Genomic DNA, 12,242 nt, shown 5'->3' with positions numbered 1-12,242 from the left:
TTCTGCTTCCTTCACTGCAAGCGGCCGTGACCAGAACACATATTTACCACAACCCTTGGAAATGAATTATACCAACGAAGACACCCAAAATTCAGCACCCGGCGAACCCACAATGCACGAGACAAACAAGTTGAGCTCCGGCCCGAAGAAGGCAGACTCGCAGAGTGTTACAAAGAGGTAAGAACCATCCCCTGCTGAAATGCGAAATAAGTCCACGATTCGTCGTGCCATACTGATTCTTCTCAGACTCCAGTCAGAGTTGATGACTATGATGCTCACTCCGACTCCTGGCATCTCCGCCTTTCCTGACGACGGCAACATGCTCTCGTGGACAGCCACCATCACTGGACCGACTGAGACACCTTACTCTGGCTTGAACCTCAAGCTCAGCTTCGCTTTTCCTTCGAACTATCCATATGCACCCCCAACCGTGCTGTTCAAGACCCCTATCTACCATCCCAATGTCGATTTCTCCGGACGGATCTGCTTGGATATCCTCAAGGACAAGTGGAGCGCAGTCTACAACGTGCAAAGTGTGTTGTTGAGCTTGCAAAGTCTGTTGGGTGAGCCGAACAAGTCAGTTTCACAAAATGCAGTTCATATTAAACGTCTATCATTGCTGATGAAATCTACAGTGCATCACCACTCAACGGCGAAGCGGCGACTCTTCACGAGAAAAATCCAGAGGAGTACGCGAGAAAGGTGCTTGCGAGACACCAGGACATCGATGACTAGAGCTGCAAGAGCTGACACCAAAGTCATGTCAAGCTGACTACAAAGTCATCTTCAGGTGCAGTTTGTGCTTGATGGCAGTAGTGTTGCTTACTGTCATGGATGGCGCATAGTAGCATACCACACCAGGCGTTGCATGGATGTCGTTGCATCAAGCGTTGGGTTCATTTGCATTGTTCGTATCCAGGTCCTGCAGGAAGGTGGGAGCTTTTTCTATACGGACGCGTGTACAGCTAATTGCATAGCCACGAAGGTCGAATGAACATGACACAAACACTCATACATTGACTGCTTCTTATCCCGAAAACATAGCAAAGTATTTCCATCAAATGCTGGTACTCATGGCATTCCGAATCGTCACCCCTAAAATATTGAGCTTGGCACTCCGACCACCGTACTGACCCTCGATCTCCATCTTGACACGACCATGTAAAGCAGGATTGCTTGCTCGCTCACTTTTAGGCCGGTTGACTGCTGAATGTCTGGAAAGTTGCGTTCCCTCAGCCAAATCCATATTGCCAAACAGAGACCATTCTTTTACCAAAGCGCCCGAACACTGCTGATACCACCATCCCTCACAACTCTAAGCTACAGACACTTTACGTCCCACCCCCGTAAAATGTCCAATCCCAACGACCTGACCCCCGTTTTCACCAAAGATGCCTGTCCGCGTAAGGCCGCCCAGTCGGGCCCCCCCATCTTTCTACTTCATTCCCTCACTCCCCTCTCCTCCCCCACCCCCCGTCGAATCCTTTTCTCACCTCTAACACTCATATATCGGTGTCTATAGCAGCAGGGCCCTATTCCCAAGCCATCCGCGCCGCCTCACAGATCTGGGTCGCGGGCCAGATCCCCGCCGATAGCGAGGGAAAGCTGATCGAGGGTTCCATGGCGGAGAAGACGGCAATGTGCTGTCGGAATGTCAAGGCGGTGCTTGAGGCGGCGGGGAGCGATATCGAGAAGGTGGTCAGGGTTGGGGTTGGTATTTCCTGTTCCTTCGCTTTCGCTCTCTTTTGCTTGGCCTTCGGCTTGGAACTGGGGGTTTGGGTTTGGGATGGGAGGAGCGGAGAGGGGTCTCCTTTACTACGATTCTTGGAGTTTCGGAGAAGACAGTGGGTGACTATTGTTTTGTTGGCGGTTTGGCTGATCTGCCGTCTTTCTACAGGTCTTCTTGACGGATATGAAGGACTTCGCGGAGATGAATGCAGAGTACGAGAAATGGTTTACGCAAAAGCCGGCTCGGACATGTGTAGCCGTGCATCAATTGCCTAAGGGGGTGCCGGTTGAGATTGAGGCGATTGCGCTACAATAGTTGGTCACGGTAGATATGGTGGGATGGGAGGCAGCTGGCATGGTCTGCTGATAGATCAAGAGCTCAGTTCGTTTATGATAGTATTGCTCAACTAGTGCTACTACGGCCTCGACGAGTAAATGCACCTGACTGCATCAGAGCCGTGATCTGCTCAGGAGAATAACCGACGAAAACAGGGCCATTTAAGATCACCTGTGGGCGTAGCGACGGCTCCTTCAACAGATTTTCCTCTGCCTTCGTATCCTTAGGAGATGCTCCATTTGATAGCTCTACCTCTCCTGCGTTGTGACCAAACGGACATCGTCCTGTGGCCCTCGCAGTTGTTTGTGCACCCTCTGTAGCTGACTTGCCATCCCCTTTTGGTCTGTCTAACGAGAGCGGCTCAATACCTTTATCAGAGGGAATGGCAATCGCAGCCGTGTCCGGAGCATTTGGAACCGATATACCCCATGGCCTGCTTGGGGACTCTCCCAATCTTATCTCTCGTAGCGGTCTGTCCGAATGATCTGCCCTCCCTCGTTGCTCGCCGTTTCCCGTGCCGTCTATTCCGGGCCGAATAGATGGAGATACAGCGTCAGCGTCAGCGTCAGCTTCAGCAGAGCTCCCACTGACCATTTCCGCCCATTTCTCCACAGCTACTGCCGCTGGAGGGCTAGCCGGTTTCTGTGCACCCTCCTCTCCGTCCTTCACTGGCAGATACTGCTGATGCTTGGCCCCTAAGCTTTGTATCATGTTCTGCAGGTTCCCATACTTTGCATCTAGCTCTCGGATTTTCGCATCATTTTGCTGATACGTAGATATACAGATGGCATGGCTGCGGGGGATCTCGTGTTTGTGATTCTCGAAGTATTTGGCTACCTCTTCAGGAGAGTGTTGGTCAAGATAACGGATCGGACATTTGTTTGGATTTTGCTGGGCGTATGCTGTCCCTGATCCTACTGAGCCATCGGCATGAAATTCAGCGGCTATAGGATCTGCGCTTTCTTTTGGTGGGTTCCCATTCGTCATCTTCGCAAACGGGCATTCAAGTTTGCTAGGTGTACCATTTCGGGACGTGTAGTCACGCTCCAAACTGTCGCCATCCTTCGTATTTCTTACTGCCACGGGCTGGTGTGGTCGCATGCTCTTCCATGGTTTTGGCTTTGTTTTTAGGGTCCTGCAAGCCTCAAGGGCATCCTCCAGATTATACCGTGCCGCGATGTGGTCTGGAGATAGCGCAGAATCCTCAACCAAAGCAAATGACCTGTCATCCACTTTGATCTTTTGCAGGACATCCATTCGATTGGTCGAATCATTTACAGTAGCTGCAGGACCGAGGGCGAGCTTGCGATACTAGAGGCATAAACACGGATTAGCATGGTGTATTCCATGTGCTAATATGTAATATGGTGCATGCACGGGAAAGGGATCAGATAATACATGGTATGGGTCGCTCATCGCTACCGAAAAGATAGCTCTTGATCTAGAGCTAATCTTGGTTTCTCATCATGCAAGACAGAATAGAATGCCCGTAGCAAACAAATTTTGAACGTACCTCATCGTATGCGAAGTCAAGACGGCCTTTTAGATCTTGCTCTCGACGTGCAAGACTTTCGACCTCAGATAGAAGAGACTCGAAGCCAATGGCAAGCAAGCCTGCGGTCTGCTCGAGATCGTTGAAGAACGCATCCGGCGTCAGGTTCATGGCCGGCATTCTCGGAGAACAGCCTGCGGAGTAGCAAAGACAATTTGAGCCCAGGAAGCACGTCACCCTAAAGAAGTAAAAAAAGTGGTTCAACCGGCTAGAGTAATGATAGGTCCTCTGGATAAACGGCAAGTTCGCTCTCCTCTGCGCAGCAGGCCTGAGGTACTGGCTGGATAAATAGCAGTATCGACGAGAAAAGAAATGATAGGTGGAGCATACCGTAGCTTAAAGAAACGCAAGTCCGGGATAAGAGGCGCTTCCAGCCTAACTACCACAATATCTGCACAACTTCTCGGATCCCGATGACAAAGACTGTGATACTCTTGGCAATCGTTTCCCCCAACTTGAAGTATTGGCTGTCGTACTAGCTGTAGTACGGAGTACTACCTTATCATGTAGACTAACTCTCATCCCTCAATTCTCTTTAGTACAGTTAATTAAAGATACGGCACCTGTACGGCGGGCCTCAATTCAACTAAGTAAGTAATGTGTGGCAACGACTAAATCACTGTGCGCGTGCTCTTTCTGCAGGTCCGGCTTGAGCAGACAACAAATCTCAGTTTCTTATTGGAAAAAATCGTGTTAGTTAGAGTAGGAAGGTCAAGGGTCTATTGCATTTCGAAGGCATTCTAATACAATAAGGTATAGCTGTCTGCCGAACAAAAGAGAGCAATTTCAAATCTAGAAATGGTATTTGTCGCAGAAAATAGACACGGTGTCAGCTATGGCATATGGTCCTTCCATGCTGATATCCAAGGTCTTGTTAACATATATCATGCCCCACAACCGACATTTGGAAGAAGCAGGTTCCACTTCTTGACAAATTACCATAGTCTGCTTGGTTGGAAAGGGAAGTTCCTCCGAGGCAGAAATTTAGCCGGCAGCGTTCCGGAGTGGAGTTAGTAACTAACTAGTGACTAACTTAGAGTCGCTGCTAACTAGAGTACTAGCTAGAGTGCATGAACTGATCAGTAGAAACAAATAACATAACGCCGTACACGAGCACAAATTCGATCTATGATACAAAATTAGTACTACTGGCAGGGGATGACATGCACGGGTCACTACTGACCCTGCATGCTTACTGCATACATAGCTTGTCACTGGCCATTCACCTTATGCTAAGCACGTACATAATACTAATCGATCAAGGTACCTCATTAGTCAGTCACCCTAGTCAACGGCTTAGCTGTACGATGGGCCACTCTGCTTGGCTGCCTTTCTGTTTTCTGAAACAGCCCGCTCCTTGAAGATTAAATCGCTCCGCCACAAGCTACTCAATATCTTCAAGCACTCTGCATCAATTCGTGATATTCGCATCTCTGGGACAGATCCATTCCTTCAAGCACTTGCATGAGTTTCAGCTTGGTCCTTCTGGTGTCAAGAGCTTGATGCTGGAGAGGTAGAGCTCCCCGCCATGGATATGTGTGATAGAAGGCTCGTCACCTCGAGAAACTCGCAAGCTCGTTCCAATCTCTTTCCATAGCATGGTGCACTTCGGCTATCATGGAGAAAGGGCGCGTCGTCGCTGCTATGCCTGTCGAGACCTCGAGTCTCGATGAACGTGCAATATCCCCAAGACCATTAGAATCTCACTCGGATGATAGTCTGCCTCATCGAGTAACTTCGAAGTGTAGGGCGGATCGACCGTCAATTGCCCAGCATGGCAGCATATCACCAAGGACAGCTGCTATCTTTGCCAGATTGCCCACAGAAGTCATTGAATTGTATGTCTCTGTGTAATGTCAATTGATCAGCCTTGTGTTGATCAAAGGATGAGCTGACCAGGTTTGCTAACGATCGAAAACAGAATATTATGGTTATCAGACTCGAATACTTTCGCATCACTAGTTTTCCTTAATCGCCAGTGGAATCTGGTCTCCCAAGATGCAGCGCTATATGCCCATCATCTGTCCAGATGTCCGTCGTATGCATTGGCACACGATGTCATCACTGGATCATCGAGGCTGAATGATCTGACATGGTTAAAGGCAAAGTTTGCGCAAGAAGTACGACGAAATCTATTTGATGCGTTCATGCAACCTTCTGAGACCCTAGTGAACCTCATCTCTACCAGTGCCAGCTCTTCAGCGGCTTTCCCTCGTGGCGAGGCTCTACGGTTTATCTTCTCCAGTCATGGTCAGACCCTGCTGGCCTTAAGCTCTTCGAGAATCTTCCTTGTAGATCTGCTCTCGGAGCCTCTGGCGGTGACACGAGAGTTGAAGACCATGAGAAGACCTGAAACCGCTGCCGTCACAAACGATGGATCCCTGCTGGCGGTGCTGTCGACAAAACATCAGGCGAACATATACGGCCTGACTTCGGCCGGTGTCAACCATTTACAGATCATCATACTGGACAATCCACCAAGAACAATAGCACTTGCGAATGAGGGTACAGTGCTAGCAGCCGCTTACGAAGGAGGAGTTGAGGTCTTCTCCCTAGCCGCAAATGCGCTATCGACCGACAGGAGAGCAGTCAGATGCGAAGCGGTAGATTCCTTGTCCTTTTCGTCTGATGGGTCAATGCTCATCGGCAGCTCGCATGACACCGATGATTCGAACACCGTGATAATCACCGCTCCTTTCTACTCCGAGAACGACCCCGACCTTACGACAAGCATTCTGCACAGTCGTATGTGGACCACACAGATACTCTTTCCGCAAAACAGCTCGACCTGCAGTCACGCAGCACTTTTAAACTCCCACGGCGAGGGAGATATCAATTGGCTATTTGTCTATGATCGGTCTCTGAACACCTACCGTGCCGTTCGAGCCGATGATACCAGAACTGGAGTGGCATACTTCCTTGGGCCAAACCCACATCGGCACAGCATTGCCTTACCCAACATGCTACCATCTATCAATCTGAGTGGCGAATTGGCAGTGGCGGGATTTGCCGGGCTGGGTCTGTTCATCTACGGGATTCCCGAACGAGTCGACAATGCACCCGATATGCGCCATGTTCTTGAACGGGAGGAACGCTCGAACCGGAGATGGCCCATGTCGTTGACTTCGGCAACGGGATATCGCGAACCCTTGATGGCCTACTCACCTCCAATCTCCGAGACAGAGACAATCGAGGACGATTTCTTGTCAGGTAGCGTAGACTGGCGACAGAGTCTGTTTGTGAGATCTCGGCAGCTGCCTGCTCTCCAGGACGCAGTAGGGCTGATATGGGTTGAGAATTCCAACACGGCCGGGACGAAGCAAATAAGGAGAAGACTGGCAGTAGTAGCACCTGGAGGCGTCAGTGAGTTTGCGGAAGAACTTGGCGAAGAGATCATGCCTGTAGATGGCGGTAGGATTCTTCTGCTGGACTTTGATTATGCTCCCCGGGGCCGGAAAAAGCGAACCATAACTATTGAAGTTGGGGAGAAGACACCCGAAATGCTTCCAGAGCAGCGACGGAACCTGGACGCCGAGGTTGCCCTAGTCAGGCGTCGGAGTATTCGAGAAGCCGTTGGCGGATCGCGGCGGTTGAGCCTTGGTAGCTCAACGACTGGTTTAATCTCTCCATTGGCACGGATGAGCACGCATTTTGAAGATGCAGGGTCGAGAGGCAGCGTGTCTCAGCCATCGTCACCTGTGGATGGACCGAGTGCAGGCGATGGAGCGGCTACAAATGGCAATCGTTCTCGTCGCAGCATAGGCAAATCGCGAGAGAGCCTTCAACGTGCGGTCACGTCTACGGGTGTCAGCCGTGCACGATATCCTCCCCGTCCACCACTAGACTCGAGTCAGGGCGCTGCCTCTGGACATGTTGTGTATAGACGCACGAATGAGCGAAGGGAACCACACGAGGCAGTGGTAGACGATTGGGAACCTCCGCCCCCGTACTCACAAAATCCAGACCGTGCTTTATCTGATTCGGGAGAACTTCAGATGGCGGCCAGGACATTTACTGAGCCGCTACACAGATCAGCTCAAGCATTGATCTCACCACGGCGTGCCAGCACAACCTCTGGAGAGCTCACCGGACCGTCAGCGCCCTACCGTGAGACAAGCAATCTGAACGATCTGAATGGACGTCATCATAGAGGTCTAAGCGATGCCTCATTTGATACACCCGGTCCCAGTCCTGCCCCAAGTCCTCGTCGAAGAAGTGAGCATTTCTCGAGGATACAGTCTCTCGCATCTTCCGTGAGCCCTCTCTCCTCACCCAGGTCTACTTGGGCACCTGGGAGACAAACTTCGGAGTCATCCATCCGAATGGCTGCGAACATCCTGTCACCGATGCCTGATCTTCCACACCCACCAAGATCTCCCGGAGAATTAGCAGCACCTTATGTTGCTCCATCAGACGTCTCGTCCATCACACCACCTGCTTCTTCTGTCAAGGAGGGCAATTCTCCCACCACATTAACAGGAGCCAACCTTCAAAACCGACTCAACCACCCTGTACCACCAAGACCTTCTCAGTTGAGTCAGGAGGCGAGCGCAACTTACATTCCGACATCTTTGCAAGTCGGAAAACGACCGTCTCCGACGCTACTTCGTCCTAGTCCTAATAGCGACAGCGAACCTTTCACTCTCCCACCGCCAACATCAGATCAGTTGGCTAATCTGAACAAGCGTGTATCTCAGACTCGCCGTCGACCCGTTCCCATCAACACTTCTCAGCATCGTATGGGGGGTGTTTCGGGCCAAGACTTTGCTGTTGTGCCCCCATCTCCTCCTCGTGCAGCTTGGGGTGCCGCTGGAGTGCCTGGATCCCCGTCTTTCAACAAGGCAAGCAGATCTCCCCAAACCCTGTCGAGGAACAACTCCCGTGGCAGTCAGCGGTCGGCATCTACACCAAGCTTGCTTTCTTCACGCCCCAGATATGATCGTCTGGAGACGATCGAGAGCGTACGATCGGTACCTCCCCAAGAGCGAGCAAGGAGTAGGTCCCAGGTTATGATGGATCGACCACATCTAATGGAGTCCATCGCTGCCGCGCAGCAGAGGAGAGTTGCAACGGATCCCAAAGCAGCGAAGAGTAGGAAACAACGCAGAGCTGATAAAGAGGCTGATGAGCGAGCTCGTGATGGGAAAAAATGGAGAGCAGGTCGCTGCATTGTAATGTAGAAACCCGGCCACCAATGTCTTTGAATATACAAAGCATGATTTAATTTCAGTAGTAGTTGTATTTATGGCCAATAGTACTAGTTTCCCCTATTTCCAGCATTCTCTCTCTCTCTCTCCCCTTCATCAGCAGTGCTGAAAGTCGGTTCGGTCATACAGAACAGCATCCTTTCATCGCAGCATTGGGAAGAGAGTAGCTCTGCCATCACCACACGTGTCTATTCTACCCAATCACCTCCATCCAGGTCATTCTACGCTCCGAGTTCTGAGGCCGAAGTATTGCCGCAGGCAACTATCATATGGTACCTCATATGTTACTGAGGTTGGCCATGTATAGGCCGTCAGGTTTCAGCACCGTCATTCACCTCGTCCTAGTCTCCATCCCTCGGTGCCATCGGCAGAGAAAGATTGTGGTCTCCGAACAGCACCTTTGCTGACCATTTCCTACTCCTTGAAGCCATTTCATCTAACCCCAATGGAGAAGCTGCCAGACGAACTCATTAACCACATCTTGGACTGTACGTATCTGCATGCGCCATTTCCTAGGATACTAACGTCTCTCTCAGATCTTACACCGACCGAAATCGTGCTTCTACAGGCAGTATCAAGGCGCTTTCTCACATTAGCACGAGACGGCTCATTATGGCGCTTTCAATGCTACTATGATTCCCCCAAGGCCACCATTAACCGAATAGGCCACAAGTCGTGGACGCAAGCTCTTACTCAAGCCCTTGTTGGCGACCAGAAATCCTCCAGTGAGCATACATGCATGAGCAGCAAGGCACGAGCCGCAGATGAGTGGGATCTTTCAGACCCGTCAGAGAAGGTCGATTGGTATTCTGAGTATATTGCACGCCATGCACAACTCTCCGCCACCTGGCTTAGTCCGCAGAGCTCGAGCTATCAGGACATACGGGGTGTTGCTCTGTTAGAAGATGATGCTGGGAGGAAGCTTGTGGGACCGTTAGAGGATGGAAGCCTTTGTGTCTGGGATTTTAAGCGAAAAGAAGGAGCACCTTCGCGGCATCGTCAAGTATGTCAGAACTCGGTCCAGAGTCCGCCAGGTATCGTGTTTAGCCACTCTACCGCCACGAGTGCATCATCTCAATCTGCAGCAAAAAGAGCCTTGCCGCTTTCCGGTGTCACAGATTGTATCAGCATCGACCAGTCTCGAAAGCGCGCATATTTGGCGGTTGGGGATCTACTCAGTGAGGTAGACCTTCCAACCCTTCAAGTGGTCTCACAAGCCAAATATGCCTGGCCCATCACAGCACTCTCCCCAATTCAGAGTCCATATCAGCCCTTGACCGTCGGAACGAGCTTCAGTCTTCACATTCTGGACCCCCGAAGTCCGGCTAGAGACACGTCCTCATCACCGGGATTGCATACAGATCTGGTAGATTCAGTTGCATTTTTCCCCAACAAGGACGTCGAACGCAACATCCATCCGGCAAGGAGATTTCAGATCCATCCTTTGGATAGCTTCAGATCAACTGACCACGCTTCTCAATCGCAATCTCCAGCTTCATCTCCTACTCCTTCCATACAAGGTAGGAGAAATCTGGTCTCGTATGCACCACTGGAGCCTGCTCCACTTTCTATCCTCCACCAGACAGACCACTCCGTCATGGTAGCAGGCCGCTTCCCTAGCATTCTCAACTACGACCGCAGATACTTCCCTCGCCTAGAATACGTGATTCACTCCAGCGCGCGCCTCTCAGCTCTAGCATATCTCCCCTTCTCACCTCGCGGCATCAAAGATTCTTCCACCACTGAGCCTCGAGGCACGCTCATCTCATGCGGCGAATACAACGGCCGCGGTTCATTAGAGCTCTATTCTGTCCCTCATAATACTTGGCACGTTTCGTCAGATTCCTCGTCCAACGGTATGTCTCCCATGCCCACAACTTCCTGGTCCGACATCACGTCTTCCGGATCAGACCCGTTGGAGAGCACTAGTACCGCAACCGCCGCAGAAAACAGCAATCCTGCTATCACCACCCAAACCCAACCAAGAATCTACTCGTACCAAAACCGACAAAACATCTCCTCAGCCAAACTTCTCTCCGTCGCCACCCAAGGCACGCGTATCGTCTTCTCCGACGCAGATGGCGGACTGAAGTGGGTCGAAAGGGATGGGAAGAGCATAGCGCGAAGGTGGAACATCAATTCCTACCAACTGCATCAAGAGTCCTTTCCGAGAATGGGTGAAAGGGCAAGCAGTAGCAGCGGCAGCAGCAATCGCAAGATGGAAAAATTCGAAGAAAGCGAGGAGGTGGTGAGAAAGATCATCCCCACCGGGACCGGGGAGGCGGATGATCTGCTGGTTTGGACGGGGGAGCGGGTGGGTTTGGTGAGCTTTGGGAGGAACGAGGAGTTTTACGATGCAGAAGAAGGGCATGGAGGAAAGGAGGATGTGGTGAGGACATTTGACGGGTTCGTGGGGCCGAGGATGGTGGGGGATGAGGGCGTAGGAGGGGAGGGTGGCGGGCAGGACGATCTGGAAGAGAAGGCTCGCGAATACGATAGGAGGATGAGGAGAGTGCTGGAGAGGCAGGCGGATGAGCTCAATTGGATGCATCGCTTTGGCTTTGGCGGGGACTCGTAGATCGACCATAGAACCAGTGTTTAGCTACGTCTAGACCTAGAATGAATAGAATGATATACTTCGCAAGATCATCCAGGACAAGGCATCTTACCCCTTCCGGGCATCCCAAATGATAAACCTGAACAGGAAAGAGTATGAATACATGGCAGCAGATTTGAATTGTGTTCAACGATCGATCAGTGATTGAGCAACACAACCATATTACACGCCCTTATCCAACTACCTACCTACATACCTACACTACATAGCCTCAAATGAGCCCACCAACTCCCAAGATTCCAGTTCCCATTCCCATTCCCATTCCCACCAAAACCAACCACGCAGCACGCAACGTCACGACCAATTTCTCCCCCGCGCCACTCACCATGCTTCCGCCCTCCCCACTGGCAACCCCACCGTCTAGGCGCGCCTCACCGACACCGGTAGAGTTGATACAATCGCTGCCCTGGAGCAGAACGGCGTCTGCAGCGAAAGTGATATCTGCGCACTATTTTTTCCCATCTGTATCAGCCCCACCACCCAGACTCGTAATCTCTTACGCAGAAAAAGACCGTTCCGTCCCGCCCCAAAAAAAAACAAAAACAAATGAACGTCTCAAAAACTCACATTGTACAGCGCGTCGCCTTCATCGGTCACCTGCACGATCTGCATGCTTGCGTTCTCATTCCCGCCACGACCTCAAGGTCCGCGGGGAGGGGGATCTGGGGGAGACAGAGCAGGCCGGCGCCGGTGTGGTTGAAGTCGGCGACGAGGGTGGTGGTGAATTCGGTGCTGGTGCTGGCGTTGACGCCGGGGCCGAGGCCTAGGTGCACCGACGTGAGGGTCCAGGCGTGGTTGGGG

General features: G+C 51.4%; 6 protein-coding genes across 6 annotated transcripts; 5 read left to right on the top strand and 1 right to left on the bottom strand.

Moving 5' to 3' along the window:
* Nucleotides 1-61: 61 nt before the first annotated feature.
* EPUS_07726 (Ubiquitin-conjugating enzyme E2) lies at nucleotides 62-735 on the top strand (the record flags this gene model as incomplete). Its single annotated transcript, XM_007802631.1, has 3 exons — nucleotides 62-177; nucleotides 247-576; nucleotides 636-735. The coding sequence occupies 3 exons, from the start codon at nucleotides 62-64 to the stop codon at nucleotides 733-735; spliced, it is 546 nt and encodes a 181-aa protein (XP_007800822.1).
* A 616-nt stretch (nucleotides 736-1,351) lies between these two features.
* Nucleotides 1,352-2,044, top strand: EPUS_07725 (uncharacterized protein; the record flags this gene model as incomplete). The annotated part of the gene is made up of 3 exons (XM_007802630.1): nucleotides 1,352-1,475; nucleotides 1,523-1,710; nucleotides 1,898-2,044. The coding sequence occupies 3 exons, from the start codon at nucleotides 1,352-1,354 to the stop codon at nucleotides 2,042-2,044; spliced, it is 459 nt and encodes a 152-aa protein (XP_007800821.1).
* Nucleotides 2,045-2,131: 87 nt separating this feature from the next.
* On the bottom strand, nucleotides 2,132-3,737 carry EPUS_07724 (uncharacterized protein; the record flags this gene model as incomplete). The annotated part of the gene is made up of 2 exons (XM_007802629.1): nucleotides 2,132-3,376; nucleotides 3,579-3,737. 2 exons carry the CDS (start codon nucleotides 3,735-3,737, stop codon nucleotides 2,132-2,134), a joined length of 1,404 nt encoding a protein of 467 aa, XP_007800820.1.
* A 1,497-nt stretch (nucleotides 3,738-5,234) lies between these two features.
* Nucleotides 5,235-8,797, top strand: EPUS_07723 (uncharacterized protein; the record flags this gene model as incomplete). Its single annotated transcript, XM_007802628.1, has 2 exons — nucleotides 5,235-5,455; nucleotides 5,539-8,797. The coding sequence occupies 2 exons, from the start codon at nucleotides 5,235-5,237 to the stop codon at nucleotides 8,795-8,797; spliced, it is 3,480 nt and encodes a 1,159-aa protein (XP_007800819.1).
* Nucleotides 8,798-9,269: 472 nt separating this feature from the next.
* Nucleotides 9,270-11,402, top strand: EPUS_07722 (uncharacterized protein; the record flags this gene model as incomplete). The annotated part of the gene is made up of 2 exons (XM_007802627.1): nucleotides 9,270-9,312; nucleotides 9,361-11,402. The coding sequence occupies 2 exons, from the start codon at nucleotides 9,270-9,272 to the stop codon at nucleotides 11,400-11,402; spliced, it is 2,085 nt and encodes a 694-aa protein (XP_007800818.1).
* A 254-nt stretch (nucleotides 11,403-11,656) lies between these two features.
* Nucleotides 11,657-12,208, top strand: EPUS_07721 (uncharacterized protein; the record flags this gene model as incomplete). The annotated part of the gene is made up of 1 exon (XM_007802626.1): nucleotides 11,657-12,208. The coding sequence occupies one exon, from the start codon at nucleotides 11,657-11,659 to the stop codon at nucleotides 12,206-12,208; it is 552 nt and encodes a 183-aa protein (XP_007800817.1).
* Nucleotides 12,209-12,242: the final 34 nt, after the last annotated feature.

The sequence above is a fragment of the Endocarpon pusillum genome (assembly GCF_000464535.1).
Source record: "Endocarpon pusillum Z07020 unplaced genomic scaffold scaffold1751, whole genome shotgun sequence".
Lineage (NCBI taxonomy): Eukaryota > Fungi > Ascomycota > Eurotiomycetes > Verrucariales > Verrucariaceae > Endocarpon > Endocarpon pusillum.
Note: the sequence above shows the minus strand (reverse complement) of the source record. Positions and strands in the feature narration are given on the sequence as shown.